The sequence below is a fragment of the Rhipicephalus sanguineus genome, chromosome 5 (genome assembly GCF_013339695.2).
Source record: "Rhipicephalus sanguineus isolate Rsan-2018 chromosome 5, BIME_Rsan_1.4, whole genome shotgun sequence".
Taxonomy (NCBI): domain Eukaryota; kingdom Metazoa; phylum Arthropoda; class Arachnida; order Ixodida; family Ixodidae; genus Rhipicephalus; species Rhipicephalus sanguineus.
This window is the reverse complement of record NC_051180.1, coordinates 191,808,390-191,827,691: the sequence shown is the minus strand read 5'-3', so window position 1 is coordinate 191,827,691 and position 19,302 is coordinate 191,808,390. Positions and strand designations below refer to the sequence as shown.

General features: G+C 45.2%; 1 protein-coding gene across 1 annotated transcript in view; it reads right to left on the bottom strand.

The window, feature by feature from the left end:
- Positions 1-19,302, bottom strand: part of LOC119394536 (talin-2) — a 612,547-nt gene that overhangs the window by 34,361 nt on the left and 558,884 nt on the right. The window contains exon 50 of the mRNA XM_037661859.2: positions 9,476-9,600. Coding sequence (XP_037517787.1) covers positions 9,476-9,600 — 125 coding nt within the window. The remainder of the gene's footprint in view (positions 1-9,475; positions 9,601-19,302) is intronic.

The following is a 19,302-nucleotide window of genomic DNA, read 5'->3' as shown; positions in this document are numbered from 1 at the left end:
CTAACGAGCTCTACGAGCCTTCTCACTTTCACAAGCGCACTCAGGAACAAGGTGAAAGTGTTGACGGTTATTACACAGAACTTTGCAGACTTCTGAAGCGTTGTAACTATCCATCTGTTCAAGTCGAACATGACAGGTTCGTGGTTGGCCTCAGAGATGCTCGCCTCTCAGAGCGATTGTGCCATAACTCAAAGTTGTCGCTGAAGAAGGCTTGTACTCAGGCACGTCAATGGGAAGACCCCGAAAAACAAAAAGCCGCAAAAGGAACTGCCAAAGGATTTAAGCCAGTTCAACTAGATGCAGCAAAAGCTCACAAAGCACCTCGACGTCCGGATGCCAGGCAGTGATACACGTCACTGAAGACGGAACTCTCCGGCGCCGCTACTTGTTCTTTCTCGTTCAGAATGCCCAGCACATGCAATTATGGCCGAAAGAAAGGACATCTCGCTAAGGTCTGTCATTCACGTAAAGCAAAAGAGACCAAGCTTGCCACTATCCACTTGCACACTGTCGTCACACCTGAGCACCCTAACTACGTGGACATCGCAGTTAGACAATTATACTGCCTCTTTCAAGGTGAACTCTGGTGCTAAAGTCGCAGTAGTGCCAGCGGATTTCCCTGCAGTACTCCTTCAGCTCGACAAAGTGGACAACTTGTTGACAGGTTCAGCAGGGATCCCATGTACTGGGATCGTTCGTCACCCAGCTCATGTGGCAAGAGAAAGGATGTGCCCAGTGACTATGTAGTGCAGTCACTCCACTACTGGGTTTCCCTGCGCTGCAAGCACTAGAGGTCATCAGACTCCCCAGCAGGAGCTTCTGCATCACGCGGAACTATTTAAAGGCCTCGGCACGCTGAAAGATGAGTACCAAACCAAACTCAAACCTGACGCCTTACCATTCTCACTTAGTGACCTAGACGTATCCCCATCCCATTGCAAGGTGTGGTTCGACAGGAACTTGACAGAATGGAAGCCAAAGGAGTCATTTGTCGGATAGATGAACCAGCCCCTTGGTGTGTGACCTGTTGTAGTTCTAAAATGCTCGGGTGGTTACCGACTTCGTGTTGACCTGACACGTCTGAATGAGGTTGTGCTCTGAGAATGCCACATATTGACGAATGTCGAGCAAGTTCTTGGTGACACAAAAGTTTTTTCTAAGCTAGACACTAGAGCGAACTTTCACCAGGTCAAGCACGCTCCAGAGTCTCAAGAGCTGACAACTTTCATAACGCCTTTTGGTTAATGCTGTTTTTATCGCCTGCCATTTGGTATCACATTGGCCCCAGAATATTTTCAAAAACAGGTGGCAAGGATCCTCAAGGGTCAAGAAGGTGTCGCAAACATGATAGATGACATGCTTGTCTTGGGTCACGACAAGAAAGAGCACGACGCCCGCTTGAAGCAAGTCCTCTCTCGTCTCTCCAAAGCCAGAATAACTCTAAACCAAGATACATGCTGCTTTGGTGTATCCGAAGTGCCTTCCCTAGGTGTGGTCATCTAAGCCGATGGCATCAGACCTGATCCAAAAAAACTGGAGGCTATCAAGACTCTTGAAGCACCCAAGGACAGCGCCAAACTTCACTAACTTCTCGGGATGGTGAATCACCTAGCTAGGTTCCTTCCTAACATCTCTGAGATCACGGAACCCTTGCATGCTCTTCTGAGCAAGAAAACAGCCTGGTTATGGCACTACGAACAAGAGTCAGCTTTCAGCAAGATCAAGGAACTGCTGGTATCAGACAGGTGCATGGCTAAATATCATTCTTCATACAACACCACAATTGCGGCGGATGGCCGGATGGCTTTTGGACTATACTTACTTCAAACGCAACCTTCAGTAGAATGCCGACCAGTGGCATTTGCTTCTCGCTCCATGACGGCCATGGAACAGAGGTACAGTCAGAGAGAGACGGAAGCTCTGGCGGAAGCTCAGAGAGAGATGGAAGTGAGAGTCAGAGAGAGACTCTGGCGGCAACATGGGCAATGCGTGGGTTTGACAAGTTCGTACGTGGCATAAACCTTGCTGTGGAAATGGACCATTAACCACTAGTCACTCTGTTCAGCAAATTGGAACTTGATATGCGCCCTCCTCCTATCCAAAGACTGCACCTCAAGCTCATGCACTACCAGTTCACCATACAGTATGTCCGGGTAAGCTACAAGCAACTTCCGATGCTCTCTCGAGGATACCACCAAAGATTTCCCTCCCCTCGACACGGTGTAATTGTTCGCAACGAAGTCGTTAACAACGCATCCTCAACTTTGCTGTTGAATGCGGATGACATCAAGAGAGCCCAAAGCACAGATGGGGAGTGCACATCCCCTGTTTCTCTAGCCCAACATGATTAGCCTCACGAGAAGAAACTGCCCTTACATTTGACGACATATGCTGTGGTAGCTAACGAGATCACGGTCTGTGACGGTCTTCTGCTTAAAGGCCCCTGCATCGTGGTTCCTACATTCTGTACACCAGCAGTCCCGAATTTGCTGCATGACAGTCTTCAAAGTATCAACCGGAGCAAAACGAAAGCCAGGGATTCGGTGTGGTGGCCGGAGATTGCTTTAAGACATTGAGTTCCTGGTAGCCCGATGCAAACAGTGTGCACGCACTCGCATAAACCCAGCAGAACTGCTTATTTCCACAACTTTACCAGTTCGCCCATGGGAGGTTCTGGGTATGGATCTCTTTCACAGTGAGGACAAACGTTTTTGCTCGTCATGGATTATTACTCCCGCTTCCCTGAGGTTATTATCCTTCGATATCTATAGCTTCTGCGGTTGTCGAGGTGCTCAAGAGCATATTTCCTGGACATAGTATCCCGGAAGTTGTGAGACCTGATAATGGGCCACCGTTTCCCTCTCATGAGCTTCGGCAGTTTGCCAAGCCCTATGGTTTCACCCTCGTGACCAGCAGCCCCCATTTTCCTTAATGAAATGGACAGGCTGAAACGATGGGCCACATGGTGAAGGAACTGCTTAGCAAATCGAACGACCCTCATCTAGCTCTACTCAGCTACAGAGATCTCTCAGGCCGTGAATGGTTTCAGCCCCACTCAGCTCCCAATGTGGAGACAACTTACTCAGACCTTGAATACCAAAGACAAAATAGTTGCTACAACCATCTTGGCCTGCTAGAGACACGGTGGCCACAAGTAATGCGTCTTACAAGACAAAAAGTGAGTGCACCTTTAACCAGTGTCATCGAGCTAGGCCGCTGCATCTACTGGATACGAGAGAACGAGTGTGGGTTCAACCTGAAGGAATTCAAGCTACAGTGTTAAGTGAGGGCCAATGACCTCACTGTTACATCGTAGAGACTGATCAAGGTGCAGTCCTGCAGTGTAACCAGCGACACCTGTCGGGTTCTCACAGCAGAATCAGATTCTGTGATCATTGTATTGCAGCTATGGCAACAGCCAGGTTGAATGGTTCAATCTTGTTTTGAAGGAATTCATACAAACTGCATCACTCTAGTGCCGGCCATTGAGGGAAGCCATCCTGGAGTAGCCCAGTGTCTCCAGCATTCATGCTGCACGGAAGGAGATCTTGAACACGGTTGGATGTTGTTAGAGAGGAAGCATTATTCAATTGTCTTCCGGTGTACATAGTATATTTACAGCAGCGGGTCAAGAAGCCACAACGAGCTGTCAAAACCTATACAAATGTAAAATGGGGTGCCAGAGATACTACCATCAATCCGGATGACTTCTTGAAGATTCTAAGACTTACCAGCACAAAAAGCCAGCAGAATATTTCCTTGCCACTGGAGGTGAAGGAGCCTGCAGGTAGAATTTTATTTCTTTCTAGCAGATGGAAATAGAATTAGTTAAAACTGACAGCAGTTCTGCAGGGTTGAAAAGCTGAAGAGGTGATTTGGAATTGGCCGAACTCTGAGTTTTCTGCTGGCTGTGATAGTGAGGCCTTGGCAGCAGCAGACACCGCAAAAGATGCTGACGATAGGCAAGAGGACGTAATGCAGAAGGGCATAAGGCATCAAGAGGTTACAACAGAAAAGGATCACTGTGCAGAGGGATCTCAGTGGCGACGGGCATGTGGTATGACCAGCATAAGTATGCTAGCTGCATGTTGTTTTTTGCCTCAAGAAATGTTCAAGATTTCTTCATTGTTCTATAGAGGGAAATGCATTGTGTATAGAGGTGCTATCATGTAGTGCAAGCACCAGCAACATTCATTTGTGTGGAATGAAAGGGGTCTTTGGTATCATTCCTTAGTGCCACCACAGCTGCCTTCAAGCTTTGTGTCCTTTGGCCCTTTCCTCGCGGTTATTTACAGCACACTGTTCGTGAAACGGAGCATGAACCACAAAGAAGAGCAGCACAACACAGGTGCAGCGCCAGTTCAGTGCACTCATCTTGTTTGTTCGTTCACCTTTCACAGGTAGCTGGATGTCATACCAGCTGCATACAAGGAAAAATAGGCATGCAACAGAATGATAGATTCTTCGGGGTTGGCAGGTGGACTTTCACTCAGTTCATTACGTTTTGCAAGCACAAGTTTGCCCAATGCACTTTAGTTCATTAAAGTGTATTCTTGAACTGCGGATTACAAATCTGGTGGAAGTGCTGGCATGATGCCAAGTGAGTAAGGGAACGCAGTGCAGAACCACAGCAACTAGGATCCAACAAGCTGAATCCTCTTCAGCAGCACAGCACTCGTATACGTGGTGAGTTGCCCAAGTTTTTAATCTCAATAGCTCTTAATAAAGACCGTACCAACACACCAGCTCCCATTATAGTGAATCCACTGGTGATGCCACGGCAACGCCTTCGGCAACACCACGGCAACACCGGTTGGCTAGAATGCTTTTAGCACGTCCTGAAGGTTAATGGATGGTCACAAACTTGGAAACATTTACTTGGAGGATGTAGTTTGAAAGCTGCCCTCCTACATTTGATGACATTGCTTACCCAAGTGCGGATTGCAGAGAAAGGTTAAAGGGACCGACAACTGCCCAGAACGTGAAATGAGATTACTCCATTGATGGAATCATTGTCCTTCGCATTGACTCAAACCAACCCTGTTTTTTTTTTGTAAGGGGTGGATTTATATTTTTATTTCTTAATTGAAAGTAACGAAAAAGGACCTGTGGCGCCTCAGGCGGCAAAAACAAACGATCTGATGAACCCGGCCACGTGACCGTTGATTGCTGTACGCGGTCGACGATTCTTTTGTTAATATTGAAATATTGTTCGTTTCTTTATATTAAAAGGTATTACTGCATAAAAATGTACATATAGGCCTGCGTTAGTAGTATGCATTAAAGTGGCGCTGCCTTCGTGTGACGTAATGATCCCATGCTCGTCAGCGCATCTTGAGCAACTTTTCAGCGTGCTCATGCAACCATGCACGCAGTGTCCAGGTCGTTAAGCTTTTGGAGCGACCTAGTTTTGCTACCTACACTTTGTCTCAGAAATGACGCGCGCTGCTACTCGGAGCGGCCACGCATATGCGTAGTGACGTTTTCGATGACTTGGCTTGGCTTGTGCATCGAGAGAGTAACGACGCCGGGACAAGCCACCCATGACACAGGCGCAGGCAACCTTGGATGCATGCGCACACAACGCGGTACAAATACAGGGAACGTGTATAATGCCACATCATCTCATTGTAACAGCTTGTTATATTCAAAAATAGTTGGAAAGCTATAAACAAAGGATGGTTAAGCATAGTTACAGAAACTCCTGCGAAAGCAGAACGATAGCTTTCACAAATTGCGAGAAGGGCTGGCGGCATCGCTATCAATTCTCAGCATTGCTGGAGGAAAGGTGCAACCGTGTTTAGAGTCTTTCAGATCGAAAAATACTGCTTGTAATATAACTACGTGCTGTTGGGATTAACTACTGCAGCTACAAACACTGCGAAGCTTTCTGTTGCGCCGTAAAAAAAATGGGTCGAGAAAAATCAGTTGTCGGTCCCTTAGGCCGCCCTCCAAGCCAGTGCAACAATCAAAGCTTGACAATGTACTATCCGCATCAAATAAAACCCGAACAGCGGCAAGCCTTTGCAATGGTATAGTGCGTGCCGTCCAGTTAACACCAAGGACAGGCGCGCATATGCACAGTGCGGTCAAAGTGGATGCGCGCCTGTCAATGGTGATGACAGGACAGCGCGCATTATACATACCATGCGAAGGCTTGCTGCTGTTTGGGTTTCATTTGACGCGGATAGTACAATGTAAAATATATGTTTCACCCAGTTTATCTAAATATCAGCGCAAACAAGAAGCTGCGTGCGTCACCTGCTAAAGTGCCTGCTAAAGAGAAAGTTCAGTGGGCAGATGAGTGTGCGGGTGTAAAGTGGCCGCAGCAAGCAACGGATCAGGTTGACTGGAAGAACATGGGAGAGGCTGCGAGGAAACAGCGTGGAAAACGGGACTATGTCGAAGCAACAAACAACACAAGCGCTTTTGTTACTGTTTTGCGTGCTGTTTCCTCGCAGTATGATGTACCAACTGGCCCTTCAAGACACCCTTCTCCTATGGGAGAGAGAAGTCTGACTGCGCCCAGCAGTGGGCGCAGTCAGGCTCATGATGATGGTGATGCTTTAAATTTCAGTAGAGAACGCAATAAAAGTAAAAGTTCTCTGTCTCTTCAGTTTTTATTGCGCTCCCCATTGAAACTGAACTCAAGCTGCGAATCACTTATCACTACAACATGGGCTACAAAACGCTCAATGTTTCCTATCTGTACTTGCAGAGAAATTAGGTACAGTATGCCGCTGCCGAACAAACGCTCATCGTATGCCGTATGTCCACTCAACTATTTCCCCCGTGAGGCCCTTTTGTACAAGGAATTACTACAAGGAATTAAAGTACAGTTGTTAGCGAAGCATGCTTTAACAGAACAGATATTTGCAACTGAAGACGCCTTACTGTCGTTCCACGTTCGCAGATCGGGCTGGGCCAGTAGGTGAAACTTCGTCTCGTGTTTGGGCCAGGCCCGGGTCGAGAATCATGGCCCGTGCAGTGCTTTACTATAACCATCCTCCCATTCTTTAGTAAAGTACTAATTGAGAAGCTAATTGTTAATTGCCTAATGGACTACCTAAAAAAATTTAACCTTTGGTCACCTAAGCGGTTTGGCTTTCATGCTAAGATATCTACCAAATTAGCACTAATAAAACTAACTGATAGCATAAAACTGTTTATCGATAATGGGCTATAGGCAGAAGCGATATTTATTCATTTAACTAAAGCTTTTGACACTATTAACCAGTCCATTTTATATCGTACATTTGAATCCCTAGGAATTTGTGGGCCTGCTATAACACTTTTGCAAAGCTACCTCACTAACAGAACCCAGGTTGTCAACTATGGCGGTGTTTTATCCTTTCCAATAATGACTAACCACCAGGATCAATTTTGGGATCCTCTCTTGCGCCATATTGACATAAAGCGACTTACCATCATCACTTAATTATTCTGAGTGCATCCTTTATGCTGATGATACCACGGTACTTTCCAGTGACAAAGATATTAATCTACTAACAAAATTAAATGCTGACGTCGCCAATATTGTTTCCCGGTGCAAGAACAACTTGTCGAAAATCAACCCTGTTAAAGCAACTTTTATGTCAGTTCACTTGTCCCAGAACAACGTCCCTGAAATATACATCGATAACTGCGTCATCACCCTATCAAATGTACCTCATTACATTTCTAGGTGTCACATTAGACTCTCAACTAAACAGTATAAGGATGTAGGGATTCAGGCGTCCGCCCCAGTTGCTCGACGCCATTTTCCCTTGAAGAATTTTCCCTTGAAGGACGCGGCGCCCTGCATGCAGCTCGCAGTGCTCGAACCCGCGGTGGTGTTTGGCGTGTACCGCTAAAGAGTATATAGCGAGGTAGTGCGCGCCGGGAGTCAGCGGTAAAGGCAACGAATAACATAAGTAAAACCAGTTGGCACAACACCACAAGGTTCACGTAAAAAGCTGTCATCAAGAAGACTGCTTTTGGCACCTGCGTACTCATTCGCACAAGACACTGTTCTCAGCAACATATGCTCAAATCACTTTACTATGCTTCCATTAACCCACTGCATTTCATCCTTGGCCAACACCTGACATCCCTCATTCACCTTCAGAAAAGAGGGGCCCAAATAATTGCATAGCAACTGCGGCACCCTCCCATTAACTTCGATATTTCAACTCAAACTTGGTATTTTACTGTTCAGAAGTAGAATCAGTGACGTTCCCCCTGACAGATATGGGAAAGGCCTTCTTTCAGATGGCAATGTTAGCTGACATTGTAGGATTTGGTGACTGCAGCTTAAGCGAGTCCTGCCATAGGAGCAGGTGTCAGGCCCAAGAAACACTTTCCCAAGAGCTATGCTTTTGTGCACTGCAAGCAGTGATTCAATTTCGGGATCCCTGCCACGCTATGCATGTGTGAACACTGCAGCATCTTATAGACTTGGAAGTAGCTGGCACCCTCTATGGGAATATGTCTGACTCCTGGCTGGCTCAGAATCACAACCAAGAATATCAAACATATCTCACAGCAAGGCCATTCTTCTGTGTATCCAAAGCAAAGTGGTCGTATTCTGGGTCGTTCTGGAGAGCATGGCATTCACACATCAAAACACATTGCACAATGTGTCAATGAAATGGGTGATGCAAGTGAACACATCTTGTTGTGTGCTCCTCATTTCAAAGATACACATTTCTTACTGAGGACATTGATAAGTGGCTGTTATCACTGAATAAAAACAATGCTTCTCCCTAAAATGAAAACAAAACAAAACAAAACAAAAACAGAGCAATGTCAAAAAATGAACCATCTTCTGCAGTATTTCAGTTATAAAAAAGGGGGGGAGGTCTTTTATGTTAGGCAAGAATTCAGAAGACACTACAGTAGCTTGAATAAATGGCAAAATGATAGCGTACATCTAAAAGGACTGCAGGTTCAATCTGAATATTCTGCCTACTGATGAGGCAGTAACTTCCATCAACATGTTTAAGAAGGATATTGTCACGTGTTGTGATGGTGAAGAAGGTGTCAGACTGTTAAAGACAAAACCCTTTACTGGGTGAACTTGTGCCCAGAAAAACAAGTGCACTAACTGTACAAGCGAGTAGCACTCAATACAATGGTAGCGGCGAGTACGGTCGGCGATGGTCGGATGAAATGCATTGTCTTTTATAAATGAATGATAGAAAATTCCTGCGTTATTGCTGGGGATCGCATTAGCTCCAGAATAAACTCGATTACTCATGTCAAGGGCACACTCTTATCAGAATAGTCTAAAACAATTGAGAAGTTTCCCAAACATTGCTGAGCGGGCTGTGCCGAGTAGTTGTACCCGATCACGTCAAGAAATGTCAAGGCAATATAGATGTTGCAGCAAAGAAACAAAAAACTGTGTAGCTGAGACGGGAGCTTTGCTGCACTTAGCTCAAGAGGATGCACAGCAGCAAAGCATGCGGGAAAAAGAACAAACCAGGAAGCTCACCTTGACGCTTCTGCGTGGTTGCAAGTTGGCTAGCTTCCGAGCGGCTGCTTCAATCGATGAGGCAGCGCCCAGCAGCTCCGTTTCTGCAATCACTGTGGGGTCATTCGGGTCGGCCCAGTCAGTGCCTGCAGCAACAGCAGCATCACTCCTGTAGTAGTGCCTCCAATATCGTGTTCTCTGGCACTGTTCACTGCTCTCAGCCCACTGTGCATCCAAAAGTTCATCAAGCCAGCAGTGCGGAGACCGAGGGTGTCCTCGTTCGCCTCACCTCGCTCTTTCTGGCTATCGAGGCCACTTCTCCGACACTAAGATGCCTCCACAGCTAACTGGCAAACCTGGTTTTACATTTCAATCACTGTCAGTCTACAATCTTTTCTCAAGCTGTCAAAATGTGCATTTCTTGCCTCTGCTAAACCAAGCACTAAAGTAGCTATGGCGCAGCACCTCACGAGAGGAATGTCAATTTCTTCACACTGGTGAGTTCAAACGGACCGAAACAACATTCTTTGGGAAAATTCCCAATGGCAACTTGGTGCTTGCACTGTCCACCTGCCTCATGCAAAATGCTGGCATCAGGATCATGGTGTACCAAGCCACTTCCATTATCACTAATTTCATTTAGCACAAATAACAGATGCTGCTAATGACTGTTTAGTGCCAAAAACACCCGTCAATATCTATACTTTATGCTGTGCATGTGCAATGACACATCATCGAAACACCATAAAAAAAAACTGCAACATGTAGCCTCGCAAGGTCAACAACTGGCCTGTATGCAACGGCTACTTTAAATGAGGCAAGCTTATACCAGCCACACTTTGAATGTTGTGGCTTCACATCTCACCGACCGAAAGGGTGATTTTTTTGTTTAAAAGATCAACAAACCCAGCCTTGAAGGACATGTACACACGCGTCCACTGTTAAAGGGAACATCGGAGCGTGTGGCGGCAGCTCGGCGCCACCGCCGGCCAGCGGCTGCAACGAGTTTCGCGCAGGCGCAGTGAGCGCTGTGAGTCGTGCTCTTTCGTCGTCTGCTGCCGTCTGCTTCTGCGCTGCGAATCGTCGCGAAGCGAACCACTGACGCGACGAAAGAGCACCGGGCACGGTGATCACTGCGTCTGCGCGAATCTCGTTGCAGCCGACGGCCGGCGGTGGCGCTGAGCTGCCGCCACACGCTCCGATGTTCCCTTTAACAGTGGACGCCTGTGTACATAAGAGGAGAAAAGTTTACGATCACACACGCTGGGACTGGCAACACTTTCATGAAACAACAATGGTTTGAAATGAAAACCAAGATGCACATGTGCTGTACACGATGCAGTAGAGATGAAAACTCTGCGCATTCGCCATCAACTAAAATGAACTTAAAATACCGTACAAATATAAACACCTTCTGATTACATTTCTCTAAAAAAAAAAGCCACCTCTTTTGGCGACTGCAATGCCCATGTTGTTCCCTGACCAGTAATCATTAAAAACGGGTGAGCCCACTCTGCAATGAGCAGGCAAGTTCATTCCTCCTCATGTTGTACCACAAGAGAACAGTACGCGATACATGACAGTTGTGATGCATGAAATTTTCTCCTCTTGTCCTTCACAGCTCGGATGTACTAACAGGCCCAGGTCTCTTCTGCACTGCAATGTTTTGTCCACTTTAATTCATTTCAATTGAAATCTTAACTACTAGACCACAGCTAAAAGCCAACAATTAATGGCCCCTAAGTTTTCCTTGACTGAATTGTTTGTTAAATACACTTGGTTGAGTCTAACAAAGAAACGAGCCCCTTGAAAAACTTTCCCTTCTTTCGGACACAAGAAATTACATTCTGTGGTTAAAACATTAAGTTCTGAATGACATTTTTTTCTTGATGGCATTTAAAGGCATTTGACCTTGTCGATAACAGTGATTTTGAAGTGAGAAATTTTAGGGTGATAAAACATAAACATGTACACTGTAAAAGCCAAGTAAAATATAAGTGCGTCTAACAGCACCATGGAACCGTGTAACTGCACCTGCATCGTGGAAAATACTACATAGGGCAAACGGGGCGGTGCCTCAATGGCAGAGCACCAAAACAATCTAAAGATGGTTTGCTTTTCGTACATTGCCGCACGTGCCTGTGTTTGATGAGTGCTCGGTTGTACGCATGCACAAAGAGGAAACTACGCGGTTGATTGTTGAATCGGCTACCACACATATGTTAGGACAAGGTTGCATGAGCGCACCATCATTGTCATTATATGGAAAAGAATTATCATTCCTTGATGCCTCCACATTAGCGCATGCCTGAGTGATCACAAGTTTTCATGTATATACGGCTTCCAATAAATCATTGTTGAAAGTGAGCGCTTGCGTGTGTGTTTACTCCCTGTCCTGTCCTTGTCATTTCAGTTCTGCGCTTTACAATATGAATAACAGCACCATATACATGTAGTACTATGGCGCAATTAGCTTGAGTTTGTTGCTGTCTTTTACACCACAGCAACTTTGGCCATTGCATGTTGAAACTGAAGCCCAGAATCTGTGCCTGTCATGTCAAAACCGTTGCAATTCTTCAGTGAAGTTTGCTGCAGTGTAACCGCAGAATAACATGGGATTTTTCTAAAGTCATGTATAAAATATTTTTGACACAATAGATGCTATTTCAAATGCATTACGTGTATTGCAGTGAGCAAGCTTTGGTTTTGAGAGTATGCATTTCTCAGTCTAATGAGTTCTAGAGAAGGCATTAGATGAGGAATGGCATTAAAGGGACACTAAAAGCAAAATACAACACCTTGTGGAGTTTTGAAATACCATTCCAGAAACCTCGTAGTGATTGTTTCGTGCCAAGGAAATGCTTAGTTTGAAAGAAAATCACATTTTAGTGGTCCGCATAGTGTTAGCACAATTCAAACTGCCCGCCTCTCATGGACTCATGATGTAAGCGCTCCCCAAAGCCGCCTTTAGCTGTCGCTACACCAGCACCTCCCGTTATCTGGCAACATTGCGCCTACACTGGAAACGCACGCAAAAATACTTCTTGTTATACTTGTTTTGCTGGCCGCTGCTGCTTGCATTGTAATGCGATGTTTTCCGTGGGAGTGCTTGATACTGGGACACTGTTGTTTAGAGTCGGGAAACTGCATGTGATCTGGCCGTCAGTGCATGAATACAGCCGCCCCATGGGGGTGTGTGTATTTGTGCTGGGGCCGCTCAGTGAGCCTCTGTTTACGCCACTGGTGCACCATCCCGCCAAAATGTGACTTGATCAACCCATCAACTCTGTGTGCGCAGCCTTAACTTGTGTGATACACGTCGGACCAATGTTCATCCCCTCCGAGGAATCGTGCAGAAGGCGCCTGACGATTCATTTGGTTTTGAGGTGCGGAGAGGAACGGTTCACGAAAACCGCCATGAGAACGATATGTAGCCCTTCCTAGTAATATAGTTTTACTTTTTCAAAACCTACGAACCATTTCTTTATTCTTCCATTTCCCTTACGTGGGCATGCAGCATCCAGACAAGACCGACGAAACAGCGCTGCGGGGAAGCAGTACTTTGAAAGGCGAGTTACACGACTTAATGCTTACGTTATGGTTGATTTCGTAGTCCTCTGCACGAAAACGAAGTGAGCACACAAGTAGGTTTTGTTGTTGTTCATCCCACATTCATAGAAGTGTGGCAATTAGACGCTTAGACACTTTGAGCTTAGGAGTTCCCTCCGTGGCGGCCATTGGAAAGTCGTTGATTTCGTTGCTGCAACAGACATGGACGCGGCATTTTCATGGACGCGGCATTTTCTCTATATTGCAGTTAGAGCGAGTTTTAAGAGCCAGTAAAGCTCGCACAGCAGGAATATGCGATAATGAAACTACCCTTGATGTGGCTATGCAAGTGAAAACTACCACTGAGGCAAGACCGCGTGAGCGGAGCGCAGCCCGGTGAAAACGGAACTTTTGAACCACCCATGCCGTTTGCCATGGTAATGCCAAGTCCTTTTTTCAGTGAATCAAAAAGAAATACAGAAGCAGCATTTTATTACGTCTTGTAATGCACAAAATGTTATTTTTTATTATAAGTAGTTTGAATACTAGTGAGTAATTGCACTTGGGACTCTTGATGTCATCGGGCTCATTCCAAAATGTCCCACTGGTGGTGCCTACACTTATCTTAATCTCTCGATTAGTAGAGCACTGCTGTTGATAATATTGACGTTTTAGATGTTCTCAAAAATTGACCTTTCATTGTGAGAAAAAGTGTTATTTCAAGTCAAGTCAAGTCAAGTTTATTTCCAACAACATCAAGTCGGAGGTCCTTAGGCGAAAAGATGTCGGAGACATCTTGAGAGAGCCCAAGAACCCATTCAAGTGCAGCAGGCATTTTACAAAAATATCGCGTAATTCACTGTACATGCATAGGTCAGAAACAAGAGCTTATATCTTTTCCTCGTAGTGAACAAAATAAGCTCACAAATGTACATGGGTCACATAAATCTTGTATGCACATGCGCAAGAACAACAATTTTTATACAAAAGAAAAAAAATGCGTAAAACATGATAACAAAAGATAGTGCTGTTTGAGCAGTTGCTGTATGTGTAACAACATACTTCGCACACGTTTCTTGAATTTACGTTCAGGCAGATCGAACTAGTTAAATACTTGTTCAATATTGTTGGTATCAGGGAGTGTAGAAGGCACTCTCCGTAACGTGTGCGAGAAAAGGGAACTGGTCTTAGTTGATTTCGAAGAGTGTATCGGCTGATAAAGTTCGTATTTCTGAGTATAAAGTATTAGTTTATTAGTTTATGTGTAAAGGTCACTTGCTCTAGTAAGATCGTGATTTATAAAGAGCTGATGAGTACGTAGTTCACTAGGAAGCCCATAAAAATTTTCAAATATTCTAACAACTTTTTTCTGCAATATCTCTAGTTTGTTGAGGTTCTGAGCTGACGTTTTTGCCCATACTAGTAGGATAACCGAGAATAGAAATGGGCGTAGTATATAGCCTTTTTAAGCCACAATGGTACAAGGTCTGATAGCTTATATACATGCAGCCTACAGTTTTGCCTAATTCAGAGACAAGTTTTGATACATGTGAATTCCATGACATGTTTTCCTCGAACCATACTCCTAGAAATTTTTGCATTTTAACACATTCCAGCATGTTGGAATGTGTTAAAAGCCGTATTATACAACGAAAACTCTGCCGGCAATTTGTTGGCACTTAACAGCCTATGACTTTCACAGTGATGCATTCCTTCTTTCGTTCGTCCTCTGAGCGTAGTTTGGTGTGCAAGCAGAGCTCATCCGCAGTCGAGGTGGCACTCATGTAATTTGAGCACCCGCAGCATCATGCGGCCGCTGCTGCAAGTTTGCCAAGCGGCACAAGACAAAGCTTGCTGAACCATGACACCTGGCTGCGCATTTGTTGTTGTGGAGCTGTTGCTTTGTGATTATTAATGAGCACTAACAGACAATAATGCCAAGGAGAGTATAGGGGATATTATTAGTAGTAAATGTAATGTAAATGTGAAGAAAGAAAAGTGGACGAAAAGATAACTTGCCGCGGGCAGGGACCGAACCTGCGACCTTCGAATAATGCGTCCGATGCTCTACCAACTGAGCTACCGCGTGCAAATGTCGCACGCAATTATTTTGAACAACTTGTGAGGTTGCACACGCAACCCGTTGTCTTCAACGCGGCGGCACCTCGGCTTCTTGCTACGTTTGTACGCGCAGTGGCGAGAGGGATTGCGTGGGAGAGGGCACTGTGCCACTCCCGCAGCCCTTCGCGCCCTGCTCCCTGGCCGAAGTCGAGATGCCCCGTTTTCCCTCCTTGCCCTTTTCTGGAGAGACTTTTCTCCAGACCCCGGGAAAGCGCGCCGCTTCCTTGGGGGCCCCCGCGTCTTCGGTCTTGGGAGGTGTGACTGACCACATCGGACCCAAGCCGTGAGCACCACCGCCGCCATCAACCCCTGCAGCGCTCCGGCCATGGAGTGCGAACCACCGCCCCGGACCGGAGTGCAAAAGCAGCCACGTGAGGTGAGATGAGCCTTTATCATTCCCTCGACGTGTGCTTGCTATTTTGTTGTTGTTTCCTCCAGTAGTGCGGAACACTCCGCCTCTGAGGTGTTAACTTGATGTGCTTGCTACTTATCGTTGCAATTGGCATCTGGGGTGAATAAACACCTTCAGTTGAAAGACTTGTCTTTGTCCCCACTGGCCTGAAACCCGCCGCGGTCGCAACTCAACGCGAACCGCGGGATAGGGGGTCACAGCTCTGACTGTTAGGGCTGCTGCGTAGCACTAGTAGCGAGTAACTACACTCCTCTAGTGCGCGGTGTGATCCAAACGAGGGACGGGTTCGCACGCGCGGCTTGTTGTGTTCATGCTTTTGTTTCACAAAAGTAAAACCCCTATAAACTTCAGCACATAACAAACTGTGCGGCCGCTAGGCTGACTTGGTCACATTTGACGCATTACAACTTCTTAGAAACCAAAATAATTAGAGCTGTGCGAATAGCAAAATTTCGGGTGCGAAGCGAATTCGAATATTGAGGTGTGAGTGCGAATCGAATCGAATATTTTTTGAATATTTCTGTAATGTTTTTCAAATACTTCAAAGCGAAATTGCAGAAAAAAAAAGTTAGCGAGGATGCTGTTATGAGATAGCAACATGAAAGCGTCAGAGCGGCGCTAGGGTCACCCTAGCGGTACGGTGAGGAAGCGTGCTAACTGCATGGTCAAGGCCACATCACCGCCAAGCCAAGGCTATGGGCAACTTTACCTCACTTCACGATCGAAGAGGATTGGACAGGTGCTGGAGAGGGGTGCGGGAGTGGTCTTTCAAAATAGAGCATCTGCGCGGCGTGCAGTGCTGCGATATTCAGAAAATTTGATTGCCACAGCCTTCTGCACAAACTGGCAAGCTTGTTTGTAAGATGTAATAAAAAAAATGCCCGAGCTTGTTTATTGGCCCTTTAATTAAGAGATGTATACATTAGTTCATGTTTTACCGAATGGTCATTCCTTTGCCACCTTTGTGACACAGTTAGTCTGCAGAATTCTTTTTCATGGTCACGTGGCGGTTTTCCGTCCTGCAAGATCTTTCCCGTACGGCAACAGTTTCTACCCTCTGTTTGAAATTTCGCGCCATAATGACGATGCATGCTCACTGGGAGGTGCTGCCACTTCCTAGGACTTACAACAAGTGTCTGAAATTCGATTGTGCCACCTTCTTGCGGAGATAAACAGAACTGATTTCTTGCCCTTTTGTGGTTTTGGTTTCCCCGCGTCATTGCAACGTAAGTGCGCGAAACTTGATTTTTATCTTTATTTGCCCTCCCTTTCAGGGGCAGCGGAAGTTGCTTCCCATCTCTATTGGCACTGCTCGTTCATCAGCGACGCTCACTCTCCTTCGTGTTCTTCAGATGCAGGGCAAAGCGGCAATATGGTCAAATGCACTGCCCACTGTCACAGCGATGACTTTTCCCAGTCTCATTTTGTTCCATTCACTGAGTGTGCATAGAAAGACAGTTTTGCTTCGGACGACAAACTGCATTCAACCAGTCTGACCTCTGACCTCAGCGCACTCGCAACAAGCTGCGTGCCAACACAACTTGTTGCTCCAGAAGGAGAATAGACACACATTTTATGTGTACAGAAGGCACTGGGTGTACACCCGTGTCTCAAGAAATATTACACTCTGAAATACTATTGAACATTTTACAGTTCCGAGTGATGCTGACACCAAAATACTGTTGCTGATATTTTTTTTCCAATTTCTTCTTGACTTCACAGACTTCGTAAATTCAAAATCTGCAATAACGTAATTTGACCATCTGGGGGAAGTTTTTTTCCTTCTTCACTTACTTGCACAAACACACAGGGACAAGAAGAGACTTACGAGGTTCGCGCTTGTCCTCGTAAGCAGCAGGCTTCCACCTTTGAAAGGAAGCGCTGCACTCGCCGAACATCTTCCATTTTATGTTCACATGATTTTTCCAATGCTAAGGTTATGTTGGCACACTAAAAAAAGACGAAGACAAGAAAGTGAACACCACAAGCACTTGAGTGCGAACTGTGAGTGCGACTGAATCAGTACCAACTAGCTCGCCTTTCCGTTTTGCTTCACTTTAATACACTTATTCAGTTTTTTCTGCAGATTCCAAATCTTTGAGTAGATTTTTAATAACTGCACTAGAACAAAAGATAGGGTAGTTGAACATTTTCTAGCACAATTTTCACTTATATTTGCATACGTTTATTTTGCATTTGAAGTTCGATGAAAACAATCAAATTAACGTCATCGGCTAGAAGAGCTCTCTGGCAATCTTGCGGAATATTTTGTTTTTGTGTTTGACAAAGCAAAGTTGCCAAAAAGTACCGTAAAAATATGCTCTCAGAAATTGTATATCTTTTGTTCTAATGCAGATAATAAAAATCTAATTGAATCTGCAGAAAAAACTGAATAAGTGTATTAAATTTCATTCAGTTAACCCAACTAATAAAAAAATATTTTTCAAGACCCAAATCTCCCCTTAACAGGCTTGGAATGTGCACTTTCAAACAGCATTTTGTCCTTGGTTTGCAGGCCCAGCAGATGTGTTACAAATCTGCAATTTCCATCATAGGTCTCACCTTCACTTGGCCTACAGTTCCTGAACTTAAAGGGACACTAAAGAGCAAAACGATTTTTCTCATATTATGGTAAGGTACTCTTTCACGATACAAAACACCATGCTTGCTGCAAGAAGACGCTTAGTAAGCGAGAAAGCGCGCAAAAACAAAATGTGGGTGGCGACGCCACCTTGATGTTTCTGCATCATTTGCCGTGACATCACATGTTTTGACGCCGCCTACTAGAGACAACGTAGTTCCCATTCGGTAAAAATGAAGTGTACATTGTCCCCTGAGGGGGCCATAGACTTAACATACCAAGTTTGGGGTAATTTTGTTGAGCCAATGGTGCCAAAATACGATAAATACAGTTTGAAATCCATGACGTCTTGCGGGGAGATTTCGTCGCAAAATTTAAAAATGAAACTATGAACTTGATTTTCTCTTCTATTACCAAACCTATGATGGCGAAATTAACGACATTAGAGTTCTCAGAGCACAATTTATCGATCTAAACCGATCCATTGTTTCTCTTTAGTGTCCCTTTAAAGCTTCATTTTGATGCCAAACGCATCTGTTGGTTGTGGTCTTTACACGGAGAAAGAGACACAACATTTCGTTTTCGTAAATATTTTTGGCAGTACTCGCCTGCACTGGAAGAAGTGAAAAAAGAAAACAGACGTCTTTTTTTTTTCGCTTCGAGGTAGACATTGGCACGTCACTGTGCAACCATAACCAATCTTGGTATCCTGCAATGCCGAGTGCTTCCAGGCATCTCTGTCTTTTTTGCAATGAAATGCAGAGGTGAGCATTCTTCTTGGGACCACAAATTGTTCGTCCATCTACATCTTCTCACCAGCCAGTCGGGTGTTTCAGCAAAAAAGCTTTGGAATTTTCACACCACACTGCTCATCTTCTCAAAACCCGAGGGTGCGGATAATACATGGGTAATATTTAAATTAGAGCTGTGCGAATAGCAAAATTTTGGGTGCGAAGCGAATTCGAATATTGAACTGTGAGTGCGAATCGAATCGAATATTTTTCGAATACTTCGCAGCGAAATTGCAGAAAAAAAAGTTGGAGAGGATTCCTAAGCATATTCTTATGAGATAGCAAAATGAAAGTGTTTCTTTTCGCTAGGTTGAAGGGTGTGACAAGGGTGTGCTCCCTTCAAGTCCGAAGTTCCAAATCAGCCTCGTAGACATCGATATATAATAACACCTGA